At 49.9% G+C, this 23181-nt stretch overlaps 1 protein-coding gene across 1 annotated transcript in view; it reads right to left on the reverse strand.

Annotated features, from left to right (window-relative positions):
• NOS1 (nitric oxide synthase 1) overlaps positions 1-23181 on the reverse strand; it is an 83197-nt gene that overhangs the window by 39919 nt on the left and 20097 nt on the right. Inside the window, exons 3-9 of the mRNA XM_035017092.1 lie at positions 12030-12158; positions 10520-10665; positions 9146-9308; positions 8324-8415; positions 5443-5584; positions 2561-2700; positions 524-698 (exon numbers count right to left, since the gene is read on the reverse strand). Of these exons, the coding sequence (XP_034872983.1) occupies positions 524-698; positions 2561-2700; positions 5443-5584; positions 8324-8415; positions 9146-9308; positions 10520-10665; positions 12030-12158 (987 nt within the window). The remainder of the gene's footprint in view (positions 1-523; positions 699-2560; positions 2701-5442; positions 5585-8323; positions 8416-9145; positions 9309-10519; positions 10666-12029; positions 12159-23181) is intronic.

Here is a 23181-nt window from a genome sequence, read left to right on the forward strand (position 1 = left end):
CGATGCGGGACTCGATCCCGGGACTCCAGGATCATGACCTGAGCCGAAGGCAGTCGCTTAACCAACTGAGCCACCCAGGCGCCCGTTCATGGGCCATTTTCAAACCATTCTAATAAGAGGCCGTGTAGCCGGGTGGTTAGGAACTTGGACCGTAAAGCCAGACTGAGCTCACATCCCCGCTCTGCCACTCGCTAGCTGGGTCACCTTGAGCTTGTCGCTTTAACCTCTGAAAGGCCTCAGCTTCCTCATCTGTGAAACGGGGATTGTCATACCCAGAGGCTGTGCTGGGGATGAAATGAGCACCTCATCTATACACGGTGGTTGGCACAGTGCCTAGCCCGTAGCACATGCTCTGTTCCCGCCACGGATGCTCTGGGATGGCTGGGGCCTTCACCAGCGGTGCAGCCTCTGTTCTAACCTCTCCCAGTTTCCAAGACCCAAAGCTCGGCTGTGGGGAAGGACCGATGGGCCGGCCCCCTCTGCCTCCTGCCTGCCCATCACGACAGCCAGGGGGGGACCTTACCTCCAGGATGTTGTATCGAGAGTTGTCACAGTAGTCACGGACGCCGATCTCCGTGCCCATGTACCAGCCGCTGAAGGGGCAGGCGCTGAACTCCAGGCCGCCAATCTCCAGCAGCATGTTGGACACAGCAGGGAGGCCGTACCACTTCAGGCCCAGATCCTTAAACCACTCAAACCTACGGAGAGCGACACGGCCCAGCTCACCACGGGGCAGGAGTCTCTCAGCCAGACTGGTGAGGGGGGCAGCTGGAGTCTGGGGGTGTGGAAAGGCCAGCAGCCTCCTGGGACTCGCTATGTCGGCACCTGACCCCTGGGCCCCACTTCAGACCTGTGGGATTGCAGACTCCACAGCCCGGGTCCGATGATATGCATTTTTTTTTTTAAAGATTTTATTTATTTATTTGAGAGAGAGAATGAGAGAGAGAGAGCAGGAGGGGCGGAGGGTCAGAGGGAGAAGCAGACTCCCTGCCGAGCAGGGAGCCCGATGCAGGACTCGATCCTGGGACTCCAGGATCATGACCTGAGCCGAAGGCAGTCGCTTAACCAACTGAGCCACCCAGGCGCCCCGATGATATGCATTTTTAATGTGTCTCCCAGGTGATGTGGAGGAACACCCAAGCCTGGGAGCCACTGCGCTGGGCTGCTATTGATCTCCCGAACCCACTCTGAAAGTTAATCCAGGAGGAACGGAGTCTTGCCAAATTCCTTCCTACCTCAGGGACTTTGCATGGCAGTTCCTTCCTCCTGGGAGCTTCTCTCTTCCTTCTGTGGTCTGTCCAGCTCTTACCCAACCTTTAATTCTCAGCTAAAATGTTGCTTACTCTGGGAAGCCCTCCCTGATGCTCAATTTAGGTTGGGTCAGGTGGCTTGATGACTCTGGGCACCATAAAATTTCTTTTGTAGCACTTTATTGGAATTAAGCGGTTATTTGGGCAATAGCATGTGTAAGTTCTCCTTCTTGGGACCGAAAACACCACGGAGGCAGAGACCAACTCAGCTACGAAGGCTCGCACAATGGCGGGCCCAGAGCAGGAATCATAAACCATGTTGAAGGAACGCATTAATGAATGTAGGCCAGGTTTCACCAGGAAGACCGGGTGAGTTCTCAGATACTGGGTAGTGTCAGAGGCCTTAGGACGCTTGTTCCCTCTCCAGAGCTAGGACGAGGGTGAAGTCAGTAAGGCTCTAGCCTTGGGTGCAAAATATAAGGGAGCTCCAACAAACCCAGTAATTAAGACCAGGACCAATTTTTATTTACGTTATATTCTAAATTAACTCCGTGTTTTCCAAACAAAATCAATGCAAAAAAAAAAAAAAAAAATCCACAGCAAACAAACCATCCAAACTTTAAAGAAAGACAGGTCCCACCTTGCAGGTGCATGACTCACCTTGCATGCTTCACCTGAATCTCAGCTCTGCACTGGATCCCGTCTTTATTTAAAATTTTCATGTAAAAAAGTTTTAAATTAAATTTTGATAAAATTTTTTGATATACAAATTAATTTTGATAAAAAGATTGCATTAAATAATACTTGTCTGGATTGTTGAGCCCCCCCACCCCATTTTGCCGCCAAGGTCAGTGTCTCACTATGGATTTCCTTCACTCTCAAAGCGTGAATTCCGCTCGTGCTGCTGGCCCAGCCCTTGCAGTTCCTTCCTGGCTCCAGATTCCTTCTGGACTTGACCCACATCAGGTCACGTAGTTTTAAATAGCTCTATTTAAAATGAGTGCCCATGACAAGACGGGATGTGCTTCTGCCTTTCTGGAAAGCTGGACAAAGGCTGGAGAAAGGGCAGGTCCTGGCTGATTGCGTAGGAGTGGGGTGAGAAGGGAGATTATGGTTCCGAGAGATGGTCATCCCCTGGCTGGCCAAGGAGGACTTACTGCTTGGAGGGGGGTGTCCACTGTGAGCGAGAAAGCAAGACCTCCTTTCAGCCTCTGTCTGGGCTGGAAGTAGAGCCAGGGGGTTTAGGGAGAGGCAGAGAGGGGCACTGGGTGAATCCCGCCCCCGCCACCCCCCCCGCCAGTTCCTCTTACTTGGGGTGCCTGATGGGCACTTCCAACACCAGCTCTGGAGGGATCTGGAAGAGCTCAGGGTCGTTGCCGTTAGCCTGGAGCAGGAGTGGCAGGACATCGAAGCGGCCCCTTGGGGGTTTCCAGCCCTGCTTCATGCAGATCTGCAACCAGAAGTGACCAGGTCACGCCACCACCACTGCTACCGTCCCCCAGACCCTCCAGACACTGGGGCAGTGGGAGAAGGTGCAGAGATCCCAGTGCAAGCCGGCCAGCAGCACCTTCCTCTGGAGGCTCTGGGCCACATTGTTCTTGTCCACCGGGAACTCCCGGAGGGCAAGCGCGGAATCTGACTGTTTTATCTATAACACCCTCGAGCACAGGGTCTGGCACGTCCTAGGTACTCACTCTGGAACTGTGTGCATCGGGTACCCTGAGATAGAAAGAAAACCTGAGGCGCCTGAGTGGCTCAGTCGTTAAGCGTCTGCCTTCGGCTCAGGTCATGATCCCAGGGTCCTGGGATCCAGCCCCACATTGGGCTCCCTGCTCCGTGGGAAGCCTGCTTCTCCCTTTGCCACTCCCCCTGCTTGTGTTCCCTCTCTCTGTCAAATAAATAAAAATCTTAAAAAAAAAAAAAAAAAAAGAAAACCTACCACATTTGACGAGGGCGGAATTATTAGAATTTGTGCATAAATGCATCTGTTAGAGCAGCTGTCCAACTGAAATATAAAGCAAGCCAATAGGTAATTGAAAACTTTTTAGTAGCTACATTGAAATTTTTTTTAATTTTTATTTTTTTAAAGATTTTATTTATTTATTTGAGAGAGAGAGAAATAATTTAAATAATATGTTCATTTTAAATAATATATTTTAATTTCAATAATATTTGATTATCAGTTACTAATCATAATTATATTTATTATATTGATATTAAATTATTAATATTATATTAAATAAAGTATCGATAGCAACATATTTAACATTAAAGTTAAATATGTAATATAGTTATCCAAGAAAATGTCAAATATACAATACAGAACATATAATTAAATGTATTAACCATTAATGTCATAATGATAAATTATTAAATACATTATTAATATTACTATAAAAGATATTTAACATAAATGTTAATACATTTATTAACTCAATAGGTGTATTAATTTTTAATAAACATAATAGGGTAGTCTAACATTATCTACAGTATTATTTCAATATGTAATCAAGATGAAAATTATTAATGAGGTACTTTCCACTCTCTGTTTTGTTCTCAGTCTTCGAGATCCAGTGTGTATATTTACACTTACGACACACCTCAGTTTGGATTTTTCCAGGGCTCACTAGCCACATGTTGCCGGGAGGCTGCCACACTGGACAGCACAGAGCAAGAGGGTTTCGAAAGATATGGTTACGAGGGCACCTGGGTGGCTCAGTCGTTAAGCGTCTGCCTTCGGCTCAGGTCATGATCACAGGGTCCTGGGATCGAGCCCCGCATCGGGCTCCCTGCTCTGCGGGAGGCCTGCTTCTCCCTCTCCCACTCCCCCTGCTTGTGTTCCCTCTCTCACTGTCTCGGTCTCTCTAATAAATAAATAAAATCTTAAAAATAAATAAATAAAGGGGCGCCTGGGTGGCTCAGTCGTTAAGCGTCTGCCTTCGGCTCAGGTCATGATCCCAGGGTCCTGGGATTGAGCCCCGCATCTGGCTCCCTGCTCTGCGGGAAGCCTGCTTCTCCCTTTCCCACTCCCCCTGCTTGTGTTCCCTCTCTCGCTGTGTCTCTCTCTGTCAAATAAATAAATAAAATCTTAAAAAAAAAAAAAAGATATGGTTACGTGGTTATGTTTGGGGTGATTCTTTCTGTGGTGTCCGTAGGGAGAGGAAGCACGAAATCAGGGGCTTAGGAGAACACGTGCTGTTCGCGAGGTTTCTGGAGACAGAAGGGGAGGAAGAGGCCAGGAGGACAAGGTCAGCCAACTATGCAGTTAGCGCTCAGCCAAGTGGAGCCGAGAGTCTGGCTGAGTCAAAATCAGCACAAGTGCAACTCCTGGTCGCCCTGGTTACAGCCCCTTCTTGATAATAACATTCTAATAAGAAAAGCCACATGCAGATGAAGTCAGCAGTAATGAGGGACTGGAGCAACGCTTGATCGTGCCAGCTCTGTCCTGAGGGGTGGCGTCTGAGGAAAGAACAGAGATGAACCTCGACTGGGGATGAGTGGGTGATAAATAAGAGGGGTGCCGGGCTGTGTGCCCGAGATCATTCTAGGCATGGGTCTGCCCGCAGCGTCTCCTACGGGCAAGGTGCTGTAAGCCACCGTGCATTCCCTATGCTACCTGTCTGCATCCCCACGGATGGGGAAATGGTGGTGTATGCTTTCCTGGTGGGTTTTAGGAACTGACTCGGGCTGCCAGAAACTGTGGTTGTCTTGGTACAATGCAGAGACAAGCCCATCCAAAGAGAGGCTGGATAGCTAGAACTGGGTAATTGGATGAAGGAATGATAGGAGTCTGCGGTATTACCCAACTCAGAGCAGGCATACTTGTCAGCTTCTCTCCTGCTGGTGGGAGGCAGGAGATTTGGACTGCACTTCCAGCTTTCTCTGTGCTCATTTGGTGGCCTTGGATAACTCACTGGGCTCTGGTGAGACTCAGTCTACTCATCTGTGAAGTGGGACACCAGTTCCTATCATGAGAGCTGGGGGAGGTAATGGCTGCAGATGACCAAATGGCCAGCTGGAATGGAACCAGCTGGACTGGGGGCAGCCAAAAGGAACAGGAGGTCCGGAGAAGAGTCCATGGTATCCCTTCTGGCTGCTTTCCCTATGACGATAACATTAAAGTAAGAAATGACTGTGGATAAAGCCAGTTTGGGGGACTGAGAGCCCAGGCGAGGGCCAGGGGGGCACACACCTCTGTGAATTCCACGTTGGCTGGGTCCCCGAGGATGGTGCCGTCGGGCTGCTTGTAGCCGGCGTAGCGGATGAGCTGAGAGTTCCAGACTCGGAAATCGTGCTTGCCGTCAGTCCTCTGTGGAAATATGGTGATGGCTGACCTGTGGCGGAGAGAGGGGGACGTGCGGTGTCAGGGCGGGGCTTGCACCTCGCGGACCTATTGGAAAGGGTGTCACCCAGGCCACCCAGTGTGTGAGGCTCAGGGTGGATGACCTCTGTGCCAAGGTCCTTAAGGGACCACGGGCCGCTGTTGGAAGGGAGGAACCATGCCCTGTCCCCACACTGGAGCACTGGTCTGAGGAAGGGTGGATGATGGGAGGCCCCACGCCAGCCCACTGAAGAACAGAGATTGCTGCTCTAACTGGAAACTCTTAAACCCTCTTGACTTGGGCCAGTTTCCCAGGGGTTCTTTGGCAGCAGGTGACCTCCAGGGAAACAACATGGGATCCTCCTTCCCTCTAAGAGCCCACCACTGATTCCCAGTTCCAGTCTTGCTCTTACTGCCATCCTTAACTTCTCGCCCCACCTGCGCCCACTCCCAGTACCATACAGAAGTCTACGCACTTACAGCTAAGAAGAAATCTTAGTGCTTCCTTTGTACTCACATTTATTCACTTTAAACGAAAACTGGAGATCGCCACTGGCCTCGCCTACCTAAAGAGGCAACTAGAGAGTGTATACATTGCAGGAAGTTTCTGTGGTTTGCTGAAGGCACCTAGCTGGGGGCTCAGCTCCCTCTGCTAACAGGGAGATCAGCAGCGTTAGAGAGGTGTTAAGGATGTCTTCTCACCAAACTGAGACTTTCTCTTTAGCATCATCAGAAGGTTGAAAACAATGGAAAGGAGAATGACTTCTTCACAATGTGGTTCAATGTGATCTCATACCAGGAGCTCTGGCCACCCCGCTCATCAGTGCCATCCCTGGGCTCAATCCCAGGCTATGGGAGCCACCACCCCGGCTTGTGTCCGCATGAGGATCACATGGCAGGTCCAGCCCATTGCTTGCGGATCTTCTCCTCTACACATTCTGCCCCTGGAACTTGGCCCTGCTGCCCACGTTGGCAGGAATCCCTCTCTGCTGTCATGTACCCAAATTCAAGGCCCGACTCAGATTCACTTCCTCCACAAAGCGTCCCCTGTCTCATCTGTTCCCAGGGCCACCCTCTTTCTGAGAACCTGTGGGTCTCACCGGGTGCGCAAGACTGTATCATATTTAATACTGCAGGGCTGGTGCACTGCACGGGGCAGGGGGAGCCCAGAACGAGGGCTGCAGGGAGGAGCCAGAGAGCCAACAGCTTGTCCACAAGCTCATGGCAAAGGCGCCATATTGGAGATGAGCACAGAATGGGTCAAACTGGCAGCACTGTCTTCCGCAGTAAAACACATGGCCGTTTCTTTGGTTGAGCACCAGATAAAGGGTGTGTGTGTAACATATATATTTAAAAAGCATGTTTAGAAACACCAGACTCACACACAGCGGGTGGAATGCTTATTCTACGTGCGGGAACCGAGACCAACAGAAGAAAACAGACCACATCTAAGTCTCCTAAACATAATTTCACTGAATGGCAGATTGAATGCCTTACATCTCTCTCCTTCCCTTCTTCTCCCATGCCTGCTTTCCTCTGTTACGTTTAGATTATTTCTATGTACGGTATACATTCTCTGATGGCCTTCTTATCATGTCCAGATGTGTGGTTGTAAAAAACACAAAAGAATCAGCTGAATAGTTTCTTTAGGAGAAGATCTCAAGAACCGCCCCCCCACCCCGACCCACTGATAACTGAAAAAAGGGGAGGTGCACTGCCCGGCTTTTGGTGACTCCCCCCTCCCCCATTATTGCCTTGTAATAGCACCATTTAGAAACTACCAGAACAGCCCATAAGCTCCTGGAGGGCTGAGACCTTGACTGGGCCTTCCTTTGATGCTCAGGATATACAGGAGGGTTCCTTGATGTTCTCCGAGGGGTGAGGACTTTTAGGAAAAGATGGAAAGACCAATTCCCCAAGCAGGCTCTGGGCTTATATTACAGGCCTCTTCCCTACTGGTGGGCTCAGCTGAAACAGTGTTTCCTTCTCAAGGAAGGGACACAGCCAAGAAAACCCACACTTAATGCAAGCAAGCCACTATGGGGATGAGCTCAGTGCAGCCTGGGGTCTGTGGGAATGAATCTCCCTACATTGGCGCGCACGGCCCCACCGTGGGGCTGGTCCTCAGCAGCTGGGACCAGATGCCGGGGCAGAACCAATGGATGGCAGAGGATTGACAAGTAGACCTGCCTGGCTGCAGGGCCCCAGCTGTTTCCTTCCAGGGGCAACTTGCCAGCATGGAAGCCACCAGCCCACACCGGTGCCTCCCTGCCTTGGCCTCCTCCCTGGGGCTTTGTTCTTTGTTCGGGGCAAGAGGAATCCAAGGTGTGGCTTGGCTTGGTGGAACCTGAAGGAGCTGTGCCCACAGTGGCAGGAAGAGACAATGTCTTTGAAGCCCAGGAAAATTCTAAGGCAGCTCCAGGCCACACAACAGGAGCTGGTACAAGCAGGTCACCGTCGGCACTGGGATTTTCCGAGTCCTGGGAATGGGACACACCCCTTCCTGCCCCCCTCCACGGGCTGATACTGAACTGTGGGTTGAACGTGATTTTGGCCACTGTTGCTTTGCAAACCACGCAAGAGTCTGTTTCTCCCAGAAGAGACGGGACATGGCAGGTAGAAAAAAGCAACCAGGCCTCCTCTCCCCGAGAGGAAAGGGGGAGCATTTCCTCAGCAGGTGAGCCAACTCCAGACCTTAAAGATCAATGCTCTGGGGACATTAGACTCCCCTCCCACAAGCTGGCAGGCTCACCTGAGGTTCCCTTTGTTGGTGGCATACTTGATGTGGTTGCAGATGTAGTTGAACATCCCGTGAGCCGTGGTGCAGTCGCGGGCATCGAACACCTGCCAGGGGTACCTGGTGAGAACGGAGCCTTCTCCTCCCCTCCTCGGCTCCCCCAGTGCGGCCTGCCCAGGCGGGGAGAACCCGGAGCCCACTCCACCTGCTGCCCCACTTGGGGAGAGAGCCCTCCACTAATGAGACCTAGGCTGGGTTTTATAGTGTTTTTTTTTTTTTTTTCTATCCTCATAACCACAGTTATCAAACCAGGAAAAATCCCCTGAAAGCAGGCACGGTGTGTAGGTGCATGTGGTTACAGGATGATGAGTAAAGGAGAGACTTTAGTGGGCTGGATGGATTTCCTGCTAGGTTACTAGGGATCAGGTTACTAGGGAACAAAACAAGTAACAATCAAACAAAACCCCCTTGAACTTGATAACTAATCTATTTCCAACTTCAAACTACTCCCCAGGGGACAGAGAATCGAATACTTTCAGGGAGTAGGCAGATAGTATAAATAAGCAAAGAGAGTAGGTGGAAGACAAAAGGGAGTGGTGGGGTCTGTGGTAAACTGGAGAGCATAAACCTTACCAAGAGACATGCAAGTTCCTTTTTAAACAGCACTGTGTTGGCTCAATGAGACATGACTGTAAGGCAGATTCAGTCATGATCTGAGAATCTGGGACCCCATGACCACTATCTGATATCTCACCATGCCTTCCGGATGCCCTTGGAGAGAGCTGACCCTTTGTAAGGCTCATCCCTCCCCACCCACCAAAGAGCCTTACCGCCTACCTGCAGCTTGGACCACTGGATCCTGCCAACGCAGCGGGATGCATTCCGCCAGGCGTGCTTCGCCCCATAGATGAGCTCAGTGTCTTTGAGCTGGTAGGTGCCGTTGGTTTCGATCTCTTTGTTCACCTCTTCCAGCCTCTCTGTGTGGGCTTTGGAGCCAAATCTGAGTGAGGAAGGACAGGACATGGGATTGTCACCTTCTCTCCTGAATTAGAGGTTGGTGGAAGGAGCGAGCCATTCAGGAGGGCAGAAGCCACAGCAAGTCTGAGTTGGTATGTGGCCACAATAGTTCAAGCATAAGCAGATGGCAAACTCAAATGCCCACAAAGGTCCGGTAGTGATGAACTGGCTGGGTGGGGACTGTGGCCAGCCAGCGAGCTTGTGCCCGGTTCAAAGGCGGGCAGCTAACACTCTGCTCCTGCCAGTTGTCATCCTGTAGGAATGGGGGCCCAGGGCAGCCAGGTCTCCTTTCAAGAGAAACTGGAAATCTGATGTTTATTTTAATGTTATTTATCTATTTATTTATTTTTAAAGATTTTATTTTTAAGTAATCTCTACAGCTAATGTGGGGCTCGAACTCACAACCCTGAGATCAAGAGTCATGTGCTTCACCAGCTGAGCCAGCCAGGTGGTCCTGGAAATCAGATTTTTTTTTTTTAAAGATTTTACTTATTTATTTGAGAGAGAGCGAGCGAGCACAAGCAGGGGGAGCAGCAGAGGGAGAGGGAGAAGCAGGCTTCCCGCTGAGCAAGGAGCCCAGCTGTTGGAATGGCACCACTGTGGGCATTAATCTTTAGGAGAAGATCTCAAGAACCACCCCCCAACCCCGACCCACTGATAACTGAAAAAAGGGGAGGTGCACTGCCCGGCTTTTGGTGACTCCCCCCTCCCCCATTATTAAAGGCCCCCTGGAAATCTGATTTTTAAAGACAACTCTTCCTGGGGTTTTCTGCAGCTGTATAATATTCCATGACTTGGAAAATACCACTGCTTACTTACACATTCTCCTGTTGAGGGAGCTGAGGTGGTTTCGGTTGGCTCTTTGATTTTAATTTTTTTTCCTATTATAATAATGTCTCAGTGAGCATTTTTATGTACGTCTTCTGGTGAACAATTGTGACAGTTTCTTTAGGGTAGTATGCCTAGACACGGAATTGCTTGCGATGTTTCCAATTTAAGCAACACTTTGTAGGCCAAACAGAGACATTTCTGGGGGCCAGATTTGGCCCTTGGGCTACCAGTTCTCAACCTGTGTGTTTGGAGGGCAGAGCCCTCATGCTTAGGTCTCGGTTCAACCTTCATAGAGTTGGAGCTGATGTCTTGTCCCGGTACTCGGTAATTCACCCTGGGTCCCCAGAGTCAACACACACTTGCCTTTTAATTGATGAGTAGTACTGATCAATGAACTCTTTGGCGAGAGGGAAGAGCTGTTCTTTTGTGCGGACATCTTCAGGCCTTCGTATTTGCTGAGAAGGGAGCATAATGGAGCTCATACAGACGTGCTCAGTGCATCCTGTTTCCTGGAGGGAAAAGAGAGAGTTGGATGATCACTTGGTTTTAGCACAGGTGGGGCTGTGGACCTGGATCTGACACTCGTTGTGGAGTTTACCTGGCCTTTAATTCCCAAATAGGATTTCTCAAGTACCAGCTTCAAATCATTGGATGGTTTGACCATCACAGGATGGTGGTCATCAGTCAAGGTGAGGATCGACAGGCAGCGTTTTCAGGTTCTGAAAGTGTTTGCTCTACTCAACTAGGGGAAGAGGGCCTTTCTGACTGGCATTCCCTGGGAATCAGACTCATCGGTACTGAATCCCCAAGTATTTTTTTTGATCCCATGTTGATCTAGAAGGAACTTGTAGGTGGTTGTAGTAGCTCATTTGAACACATCTCTGGGACATTGACTGCAAAAACATAGCCCCAATTTTCTCTGCCCTATATTCACACCCTTTGCGATGTGACAGCTGGCCCCTCAGATGACTGCAGATGCTTGAGATCAACTGAGACCAGTAGAACCACTGAGCCAATCTGTGGACTTTTGAAAAATAGTAAGTGGTTGTTTTTTTTAAGCCACTGAGTTTCAGGGATGTTTGTTACACAGCAATAGTTAACTGATACAATGTGCTTCCAAGAGGCTCATTTTCAACAAAAATGTAAAGCAACATGTTGATTGGCTGGCTGTTAAAAATATGACATAAAAGGGGCGCCTGGGTGGCTCAGTCAGTTAAGCGGCTGCCTTCGGCTCAGGTCATGATCCCGGGGTCCTGGGATCGAGCCCCGCATCAGGCTCCCACTCAGTGGAGAGTCTGCTTCTCCCTCTCTCTCTGCCTACTTGTGCTCTCTATCTCTCTGTCAAATAAATAAATAAAATCTTTAAAAAAAAATGACATAAAAGTTTAGCTGAAATACAGTGAAAGCAAGGAAGGGCTTGGTCAATACTTCATCAGTGCTCTGTGAGAGAGAAAATGTGTTCAGAACCAGCAACTCCTCCGCTTTTGGGTTCTTTTGGGTTCCAGGTACACAAATAAAAGTATTTCCTTGAGTGAATAAGTAGCCACCAGCAGTTCTCAAGTGGGAGTGGATTTCCCACTTTTGGGTTCTTTTAGGTTCAAGGTACACAAATAAAAAGTATTTCCATGAGTGAATAAATAGCCACCAGCAGTTCTCAAATGGGAGTGGATTTCCCACCCAGGGGACACTGAGTGATATCTGGAGACATTTTTGGTTGTCACAATTTTGGGGGGGGTGACAGATATCTCGTGGGTATAGGCCAGGAGTGATGCTAAACACCACACAGTGCACAGGGCAGTCCCCACAACAAAGACTTAGCCAACACCAAACATGGTTAGTGTGAGGTTGGTCTATATCCTGCTGGGATACTCACCAGGGTGCTCTTAAGGTGAAGGGTGTCAGTGAGGACCACGTCGGTCTCCCAGTTCTTGACCTTGAGGAAGCGGGGGCACTTGGAGGGGCTGCCATTCTTTGTGGGAGACTGTTTTCCCGAGGCAGGGGGCTGGAGGAGAGAAGGAAGGATGAGACATTAGACAGGGTCCTGAGGACACTGGAAAACTGTGTCCACTGGGATGGGGAGAAAAGTTGCTTTTCGTAGAATCTGCCAGAGTCACCAAGTATCTGCACAGAGTGAAGGACTCATTCTCCCAGGGTAACACATGCTAACCAGGGAACCTGGTGCCTCTGCCTATGCTGAAGGAGACACCTTGGAAAAGCCTTTTGGGTTCTGTTCTACAGGGAGGGCCCTCTCAAAGGTGGCCTCTCTGGTGTCTAGCACAGGTCCTAGCATATAGCAGGGACTCACTGAATGTTTGTTGAATGAGTAAATAACCAAGGGACGCTGTCAGCTTCTCTGAATGGTACCAGCTTTCAGGCCTGTGGATGTCTGAGCTTTCCTGTTACTGTCCAAATTCACTACTTCTGGTAAGTACTGGGAAAACAGGAAAGATCCAATTAGAAAGTCCTAAAGCATAGACTGTTTCCCCCAAATGCCAGGTTTCTGCCTCTCAAAAATGCCAAGTGTATCCCTGCGTCAGGGCCTTTGCACTGACTGGTCCCTCTGCGTTGAACACCTCCAGTCCCCCATTTGTCTTCACTTCCATACACTAAATGCCTAGTTGGTGGTGGGGGATAAGTCCTGGGCTCACCAACATTGGCCCATCCATTTTAGACCTCATTAATAAGGATTACATTCTGTCTTGGGTGTTTCTGAATAATTGTCTACCTGCCTATGCATCAGACAAGCATGGGTGTCAGTCAGCAACTGGAAGGGAGAGGCAGCGGGCACACTCTGCCGCGTCAGCTGAGTGAGAGAGGGAAGACAAGCCAGTGTGGAGTGACACTCATGCCAAAGAATGGAGCACTGGATAGTGACCTTGCAGCAGGGCATTCACATGCTCAACTGGTATTTATTGAGCACCTACTGTGTGCTAGACACTGTTAGACACTGGGGACACTGTAGTAAACAAGACAGAGAGTGCCCTGGCCCTGCTGGGACACTGCTGGGAGAGAAGTGGAGATAAATCATAAGTAAACCCATACATGAACCACTAGAATATCAGTTGGTGATAAGGATATATGATGATGAGGGGAAAAAGGCAAGTGCAAAGGCCCTGAGGTAGGGATAAGCTTGTTAAGTTCAAAGGACCAGCAAGGAGGCCAGTGTGGTTGGAGTGGAAAAATGTGGTTAGTGTAAGGAGATGAAGTCAGACAGGAGGAAGAGTCCTCATCTCATTGGCTTGGAGGAACTCAGGCGGGTGAGGAAGCTGTGAATTACAATGAAATGGGCTGAGTCCAGGAGAGAAATCGTAGAGTATGCTGAAGGGCTAATATTGAAAACCGGCATTCAAGAAGCACTTACTATATGCGAAGCAAAATCTTATCATGCCCATTTTACAGATGAGGAAACTGAGGCACAGAGAGGTTAACTAAGTTGTCCAAGGTCACAGAGTTAGTACACTGGAGCCAGGAGTCAAATCCTGGCAGTCTGCCCTTCAAACCATGTCCTTAACTACTGGACTCTCTTGCCTCTTGGCCCTTATACATAATTCATCCATTCATTCATTCATTCAACATGGGTTTATTGAGTATCTCCTATGTTCCAAGCAAGGTTGCTAGGGCCAGGGCTACAGTGACAAACTAGGTAGATGTGATTTCTGCCCTCATGGAGTTCACAGGGCATTGTGGGAGCGGGGGGAGGGATGACAGGTGTATGATCATTATAATCAAGTGCAATGGGTGCTATAACATGGGATGCTGGAGGTGTATAAGGAATTGTGGAAGCAAATAGAAGAGACACCTAACCCAGAGCATTTGACTTCTAATCGAGACCTGAAGGACAAGTAGGTGTTAATCAGGCAAAGAGAGAAGAGCAAGGTCTTGCAGGCAGAAAGACCAGCTTATGCAAAGGTCCTGAGGTGAGAGGCATATCATAGCCTCCAGAACCATGCAAGTGACAGCAGAGAACAAATGGAAGGTGCCATGACTCATGATCTTCCACACCTCCCTGCTGTGGCCAGATCCAGTCATCCCCCCAGTGGTTCCCATCTCAGTGCTGGGCATCACCATCCATCTGCCTGGGCAAGCCACGGGGAGGGGGCGGTGGGGAGCTATCCTGGACATCGTTCTCTTTATCCCCCTGCACCTGATCTGTCCCCAAGTCCTACCATTTTAGCTTCTAAAGAGCTCTAGAATCCACCCCCTCCTCATTCTCCCCATTTAACTGACCAGCACGCCAGCCAGACCAGCATCATCTTTCACTTGGATGAATGCAATCACCTCCTAAATCTTAGCCATCACTTACTGCTACTGGTGCTTTAGTCCACCCCAGTAGGTTTCAGTACTGTAATCTATGGAGTCATCTATGGTACACCTGCTAGTCCTATCAGGACCGCCATTGCCATAAGTATTACTACAGTCCGTCCACACCAGGAACAGAAGGATGTAGAAGAATTCTTCCCTTCTTTCCCATTTGTACTTTCTGCCTGCTAAGCTCCAAGTTATTTTCCTTCTGTCCCCTTATGAAGCCACATCCCAGACAGCTCCATTTCCTTTGAAGGCCTGGCCAGGCAGCCCCAACGCTTCTTTAAGATTTGTTTTCACTACGGTCTCTTCCGGCAGACATGCAGGTGATGGATGTCACATCTTTGGGCAAGACTTGGTAGCGACAAATTCCTCCGACCATGCCAACAGCCTGCAGCCATGAGAACCAAAAAATCTGACCTTGCCCAGGCGGGAGGCACCCCAGCGATCAGTCCCTAAAGACTGAGCATCACTCAGCCTGTTTACAAACTCTCTTGATCATCCACATGGATGCCCTAGAGGCTGGGGAGTGGCTGGAATCCCAGACGGGGGGTAACAGACACAGTGGGGAGCACCGTGAGGCAGGAGGAGGAGGTGTGGGGTGTGGCTGGTGGGTGGACAACCAGCAGCCTTCGTTGGCAGGGTGTGGTGGGAGTGAGGTAACAAGCATAATGAAAGAGGCCATCTTTTGAGGTTCCAGATGTGTGATGGGTGGTCATTACGAGCCAAGAAATTGGGGGCCCGGGCCTGAGCCGTGCCTCTCCACCCTGGGCTGCGTTGAACTGCACACTTGAAACCAGGCATTAGGAGGCCCCTGTCAGGGCTGTTGTACTTGGGGCTTTGATGTTTTAATTAGCCAGCAGTAATATTAGATGACTCAGGAGGGGACAAATGGGGAGATTAATATAGCAGTCAGGGGCCCTGCATGGGGGATGCAAATGACTTTTCTGAGTGGGGAGGAAATGTTCTCGCTAAAAATGCAGATTAGGGGCACTTGTGACTTATTAAGCTGGGGACAGGGCACAAGTGGGCTTTGGGCAGCATTTACACGCATCCTTTTCTGGATTTGTGTCTGGGGTGGTCAGTGGAAGCTTTTCAGGTGGCGGGAGACACTGGCTAGATCTCGGTGGGCTCTGTGGGAGCGCTGCCTGGGATTGCTCCTAAATGGGGACAGGAGGCTCTGAACTTGTGGGCATTTCAAAGGCTTTGTCAACACCTCTTTGCTTCTGGAGCTGGCAGGGGTCCTGAAGAAATGGAAGGCAATGGTCTTGCAGCCAGAGAGGAGATAGTGAGGCAAGGCCCTATCAGCCCAGAGCCCTGAGCCCGGAATTCAGCTTTGTAGGTACCCTGACACCCTGTTTCCTTCTGCCCTCTCCCTCCTCTCTCTCCTTCAACAAATACCTACTGAGCACCTACTGTGTGCCAGGGACTTGTGTTCTTGGCCCTACAGTGGTTCCCACTCTCATTCCACAACTGCGGGAAGCCTCGTACACCTGCATGCAGGGATCTGCAAACTGCAGCCCGTGGGCCAAATCTGGTCCGCTGCCTGTTTTTATCCAGCCCACAAGTTAATGATTTTTCCATTCTTAGCCCGTTGAATAAAAATATCAAAAGAAGAGTAATGTTTCATGACACATACAAGTTATAGGAAGTTCAAATTTCAGTGTCCATAAATAAAGTTTTATTGGCACACGGCCACACTCATTTGTTCTTTTTTTTTTTTAAAGATTTTATTTATTTATTTGAGAGAGAGAGTGAGAGACAGAGAGATCATGAGCAGGGAGGAGGGGTAGATGGAGAAGCAGACTCCCCGCTGAGCAGGGAGCCTGATGCGGGACTCGATCCCAGGACCCGGGGATCATGACCTGAGCTGAAGGCAGATGCTTAACTGACTGAGCCATCCAGGTGCCCACGCTTTATTCTTCTTCAAGGCACTTTTCACTGCCTGCAATTTGCGAGTGTCTATGTATCTGCATGTATATATATATCTATGTCTCTGTGTCTTATAGATCTGTATATATATATATGTAATATCTACAGATGTTTAGATACAGATGTGTCCAGCCCCTAGACGAGTGTCCAGCATATAGTACATACCCAACAAATACCTGAGGTTTGTGACGGACTGAACTGTGTCCCTCCTGAATTCATACGTTAAAGCCCTAACTTACTGGAGACAGGACCTCAGGAAGTAATTAACATTAAAAGAGGCCATGAGAGGGGCGCCTGGGGGAGCCTGGGTAGCTCAGTTGGTTAAGCGACTGCCTTCGGCTCAGGTCATGATCCTGGAGTCCCTGGATCAAGTCCCGCATCGGGCTCCCTGCTCGGCAGGGAGTCTGCTTCTCCCTCTGACCCTCCCGACCCTCTCCCCTCTCATGCTCTCTCTCTCTCAAATAAATAAAATCTTTAAAAAAAAAAAAAAAAAAGAGGGGCACCTGGGTGGCTCAGTGGGTGAAGCGTCTGCCTTTGGCTCAGGTCATGATCCCGGAGTCCTGTTATCGAGTCCTGCATCAGGCTCCCTGCTCAGCGGGGAGCCTGCTTCTCCCTCTCCCTCTGCTCCTCCCCCGCTCCTTGTGCTCTCTCTCTCACTCATTCTCTCTCTTAAACAAACAAATAAAATCTTTAAAAAAAAAAAAAAGAGGCCATAAGAGTAGGACCTAATCTGATGGGATTGGTGGCCTTATAAGAAGAAGCAGAGAAACCTCTGTCTTTCTTTTTCTCCCTCCACGCATACACAGAAAGGCAGAGTAAGGACACAGTGAAGGTGGCCGTCTCCAAGCCAGGAAGGAAGCCCTCGCCTGATGTGATTGTGCTGGTGCCCTGACCTTGGTCTGCTTGCCTCCAGAACTATGAGAAGTAACTTTCTACGTCTAAGCCACCCAGCCTGTGGTATTTTGTGATGGCAACCCAAGCCGACGAACACAGGTCTAGATGCATTTCAAAATCGTAGAGTCCCTCGGATGCTAAGCCAAAGGCTTTTGTCTTGATTTAGTGGAGAACGGGGGACCCTTGAAACTGCCTGCTGGAGGGGGGAGCTAAGGTTTAGAACACATGACTGCAGGGGTTGTGGGAGGGAGAGGGTGAGGGCAGAGAGCCCCAGGCAGGGGGTGGGGGGGGGGTTGTTGCCACGATGCAGGTGGGAAGCTGGGAGGGTGGAGCCCAGCTGCAGCGGAGAGTGCGGTGCCAGAAGCAGAACAGACAGCCCGGGGGTGGGAGAGGGTGGGAGGGCAAGGGACAAAGTCAACACTGATTCGGAGGCTTCCTCGTGAGTGGGAGGACGGCGAGCCTTCTAGCAGAAGTTGGGGAGTAAGGGGCGGAAGTGACAGGAAGGTGGAGGGAGGGGGGCTTTTAAGGTAGGAAGATACACACAAGACGTCAGAATCTGGAAGATCTAGAAACAGAAGCGAAGCACCTTGCCCTTCCCCAACTTCCCCAATTATGGGCTGTCACAGTCAGGAGCCTCACCATAGAATGGGGACAAGAGCTTGACAGCAGGGAGGGAGGGCCCTTGGGAGACACATTTTACGAACTGTTATGGGTCGAACTGTGTCCCTCCCAGATTCATATGCTGGTGTCCTAACCCCCAGCACCTCAGAATATGGCCTTATTTGGAGTCTTCAGTGAGGCATTTAAGTTAAAATGAGGTCTTTTGAGTGGGATGACTGGTGCCCTTATAAAAAGGGGAAATTTCGAGACAGATACACAGCGAGAAGGCCGTGTGAACACAAGGACGCCATCCACAAGCCAAGGAGAGAGCCCTGGGGAGGATTCTCCCTCACGGCCCTCAGAAGGAACCAACCGGCCAACACCTTGATTTCAGGAGATCTCCAGCCTCCAGAACATTTCTGTTGTTTAAACCACACAGTCTGTAATGCCTTGTTACAACAGCCCCAGGAAATAATCCAGGAGCTAAAGCCCAATCCTGTACAAAGCAAGCAGCTTCTGACTCTTTGACTATTGGCGCCAGGGACCGCTTCTCCCTTCTAGGCCTGTAGCAACCTGTCCCGCTTGGCTTGTCCTAAAATGAGGGCAGCGTCCTGGGGCTGAGCTGGGCACCACGCCAGCCACCCCAGGGGCCGGATCCACACACCATGCCCTCCACCACGGCCTCAAGCAGCACTGCCCCACCCTGCGGGCAGCAAGCGTAACCCGGTTGTGAGCTGTGGCAGATCAGGGTCCCGGACTGCAGACCTGTAAACTAGTAGGTATGCACCCATCTGTGTGATGAAAAAATTGCTACTTATAAAACTTAACCAACTGTGTTTAGTACCTTCAAGTATAATTTCCTAGTAGTGTATTCAAGGCATCATTTCTAAAGCGATTCATTCTGTGTAATAACTCCAAGGAAGCTCGAAATCACTGATTCTCTGCCCTCCTCTCTCTGCCCCCGATTCAACAGGCTATTTTCTGTGGCGGATAATTACAGAAGGAGGTGTTCCAGAGTCAGACCATCACAGTTAGGATCCACAGACAAGGGCCTCTGCCGATAGGGGTCTTTTTTTTTTTTTTAAATATTTTATTTATTTATTTATTTATTTATTTATTTATTTATTTATTTATTTATGTATTTATGAGAGAGAGAGAAACAGCATGAGAGGGGAGAGGGTCAGAGGGAGAAGCAGGCTTCCCGCTGAGCAGGGAGCCTGACGTGGGGCTAGATCCCAGGACGCTGGGATCATGACCTGAGCCGAAGGCAGTCGCTTAACCAACTGAGCCACCCAGGTGCCCCCGTTATTAGACAACTTTGAACTTGGTCCCGTTACCAGACCAAAATGTATATGTGCATTATGAATTGATCTTAAAAGAAATCCTGTAATTATCTTGTGGCCTAACCCCATTCTGTTACATTTGTACTGTGTGCGTGTGTTTATTAAAACCATTAACTTGCTAAAGGTAAATATTTAAAATGCACAAGGCTTGCGATTATGTTTTGAACTTTTTACCTTTTTTTTTTAAAAGATTTTATTTATTTATTTGAGAGAGAGAATGAGATAGAGAGCATGAGAGGGGGGAGGGTCAGAGAGAGAAGCAGACTCCCCGCTGATCAGGGAGCCCGACGTGGGACTCGATCCCCGGACTCCAGGATCATGACCTGAGCCGAAGGCAGTCGCCTAACCAACTGAGCCACCCAGGCGCCCCTGAACTTTTTACCTTTTAAGATATCCTGAGACACTCAGAAAATGAAAGTCCTATTGACCTCTGAGAATCTCTGTTTCGAGGGGTATCAGTTTGCACAGCATGGAGGAAAAAGGACTTTGACCTAACTTGGCTTATCCAGGAAAAGAACATGAATATGGTTTGATGCCATGAATAAGCATGTGGAGCGGTATCATGGATTCCTGAACCAGATATCACGGTCCCACTGGAAACAGTCGGGACAGCTTGCTTTGAATATACTCACTATTAAAACAAACAAAGAGCAAAATATGTGGAAATTCCTGCAGGGCCGAACCTAAACCCTCATCAATTCAGGCCCGGCTTCCTGGCTCCGCCCTGGCTCTGCCCACCTGCGGCAGCAGGATATGGAAGGCTGGTCTCATGGCTAAGTGACCTATAAAGACCCCGGGGGTCACCAGCAGGTGATGGCTTGGGTAGAGGGAAGCGAAATATCAGCAAGGTTTGGATTCTGCTGCCACTGGGGGCTGAGAGAGACTCCGTTCCACATCAATTCCCAGGAAGTATCTTTGTTGAGGCTTTTTTGTCCCCTTTGAGGGCTTCCTTGGAACACTGGGTGACCTGAGAAAGAGGGGCCTCCTGAAGCACTTTTGGGAAAATCCAACCCGGATGTCGTATTCTGATCATGAGCTGGACCAAGCCAAGGGAGAGCTGGCCCAGCTGAGCTGAGGGCAATAATGAGTTCAGTAGGAGTTTGTAGCTAGCGATTTGGGGCACCCTCTCAACAGACAGATTCATCTCAAAACACAGGAGTTTCCTTAAAGTGCTCAGAGAGGTTCAGGGACAGACACCCCAAGATGTCACCCTGGATGGAGCCAGTGAATCTGCCAAAGCCAGCTGGGGGCGGTCTGCAGGGAACATCTGAATGTGACGTTACCAAACCCCAAATGTCACAGTGTGATTACTGCTGTGTGTGTGTGTGTGTGTGTGTGTAGCTCGCCTTAGAAGTGGAAGTTTCTGGAAGTCAAGGCAACCGTTTGATGAAAAGACAATGTCCAGATGGTGAACTTCTCAAGGGCAGTGATCGCATCTGACCCCCTTCCATTGTGAGTAACGTTTAGTAAATGCCTATTTGGTGCCTGACCGGGACTAGGCCACTGCACATCTCCTGGCTCGTGGAGTCCTCATGGTAACCCATTTCTCAGAGGAGAAAACAGAGGTTCTGAGAGGTGACATGACTACCTTCAAATTAACAGCTAACAGGCAACAGAGCTGGGCGTGGGATTCAGACCCTCAAAGGCTGGGCTTTTCCACTGCAGACCCGGCTCCTGGCCCCTGTGCACTCCCAGAGCCTGGCCCCCTGCAGCAGAAAGATGCACGCTACCTCGATCTGAATGATCGACAAGGATGACGACGGAGTCACAGAGGGAGAGCGGTGCGGCTCTGTCCCCAAGACTCAGCGGCTGCTCACATTCCCTTTCCAGGCCCCAAGGATGTCATCTGTAGAATGGGGATGGTGTTCCCTGCCCTATCTGCCTCACATTAGCCGTATAACAATTAGCAGTAAAACTATACCTAAATGAGCCATATAATAATCAGCCAAATGAAACAACAGCAACAACAACAATAATAGTAATGATGCCCATTTTCAGAGCACTTATTCTGTGCCGGGCCTTTAAGAATTAAGAGTGGGCTCTGGGGCTCTGCCACTCACTAGTCATGTGACCTTCCTCAAGCTAACCCTCTGTGCCTCAGTTTAGTCATCTGTAAAATGGGGGCAATAGTACTTCATTGGGTTGGGGTGGGGGGTTCACTGAGACCAGGGACCTGAAGTGCTCAGCACCGTGCCCGACATGGCTCAACAACGTATCAGCTACCATCGTTATAGACGCGGTCGCTTCACACCTCACCTCCCCACAACTGGACGAGCCTGTTAGGAAACGGAGCCTCCGCGCAGATGCTAACTCGTCTGACCAAAGTCACCAGTAGGACGAGGCCCAACCGGAGTGGCCCCCAGAGCTGCGGGTGGGGAGTCCGAGGGTTCGAACGGCCACGCCCCCACAAGGGGGGTACAGGGGTCCGCATTATTGTTATTTTTACCCTGCCATCATTAACACCAGGTTTCCAGGCAGCAGGCTAGGTTGTCGCTGAGAGGCAGGGACTGTCGCTGGTTTGCCTTCATTGAGACGCAGCCCGGCTGGGGCTGGCTGCCCACTTTCGGCTTTCAGCAAAGCCAGCACCCCCTGGCCAGCTGGGGCGCATGCCTGGGTGGAGAGGCGCCCTGACCGCCTCTGATCCTCTGATCGCTGGGGACCCACAAGCACACCCCCTCCACTTGCCTCATAATTTGGGGCTCTCCAGGCACTGGGATGATGCTGACGCTTACTTCGGAGTACAGAAAAGCTTCTCAACAGATTTTGACATTTTCAAAGCAGCCAGTGAGCCCCATGTTCCCAGGGGTGAGGAAGTGCCAGGCTCCGGATGAGGTGGCGGCAGTGGGGAGGGGGATTTTGATGTAACAGTCATCTATCTGGTTACCTGATCACCTGTGTCAGCGAGAGGCTGGAGAGAGGGGCAGCAGGCTGAATAAGAGCGGGGAGCCCCAACTGGAAACCCCACCTCCCCCAGGCCCAAGACCCTCCCTTGCATCCACGAAAGATTGGACTGATGCTTAATTAGTATCTGAAAATAGATATTCTGCCCCGGAGCCAGACATGATTCACCCCTTCCTCCCTTAGGAAAGCAAACTGGGCAGGTAAGAAAATAGTTGCTTAATAAGAAGGGAAGCAGAGGGGCACCTGGGTGGCTCAGTCGGTTAAGGATCCAACTCTTGATTTTGACTCAGGTCATGATCTCAGGGTCGAGAGACTGAGCCCCGCATCGGGCTCTGCACTGGGCATGGAGTCTGCTTAAGACTCTCTCTTTCCCTCCCCCTCAAATAAATAAATAAAATCTTTTAAAAAATTTATTTATTTGCTTATTTGAGAGAGAGAGAGAGAGTGCCCACAGTGGGAGGAGGGACAAAGGGAGAGGGAGAAGCAGACTCAATCCCAGGTTCAATCCGAAGACCCTGGGATCATGACATCATGACCTGAGCCAAAGGCAGATGCTTAACTGACTGAGCCACCCAGGCATCCCTAAATAAATAATCTTAAAAAAAAAGAAGGGAGGCAGAGAACGGTTTGATTCAAATGCTGAGGTTTTGCAGGGAGAATGGACCAACAGTAGTTTCTCAAGTCATTTACATAGGATATCATTTTCACTTAAGAGGATTATTATGTTGGGGCGCCTGGGTGGCTCAGTCGTTAAGCGTCTGCCTTCAGCTCAGGTCACGATCCCAGGGTCCTGGGATTGAGCCCCGCATCGGGCTCCCTGCTCTGCGGGAAGCCTGCTTTTCCCTCTCCCACTCCCCCTGCTTGTGTTCCCTCGCTCGCTGTCTCTCCCTGTCAAATAAATAAATAAATAAATCTTAAGAAAAAAAAGAGGATTATTATGCCAAGGGCCTTTAGGATGGTGTCAAAATTCAGTATGTGTCCCTGGTGGTATTAGCACTAAAGACAACCTCAGAGGTCCAATAATGATCCTTAGCAAGAAAAAAAAAAAGCAGT

This window comes from Mirounga leonina, unplaced genomic scaffold (assembly GCF_011800145.1).
Source record: "Mirounga leonina isolate KUSES-001 unplaced genomic scaffold, KU_Mleo_1.0 Mir_171, whole genome shotgun sequence".
NCBI classification, from domain to species: domain Eukaryota; kingdom Metazoa; phylum Chordata; class Mammalia; order Carnivora; family Phocidae; genus Mirounga; species Mirounga leonina.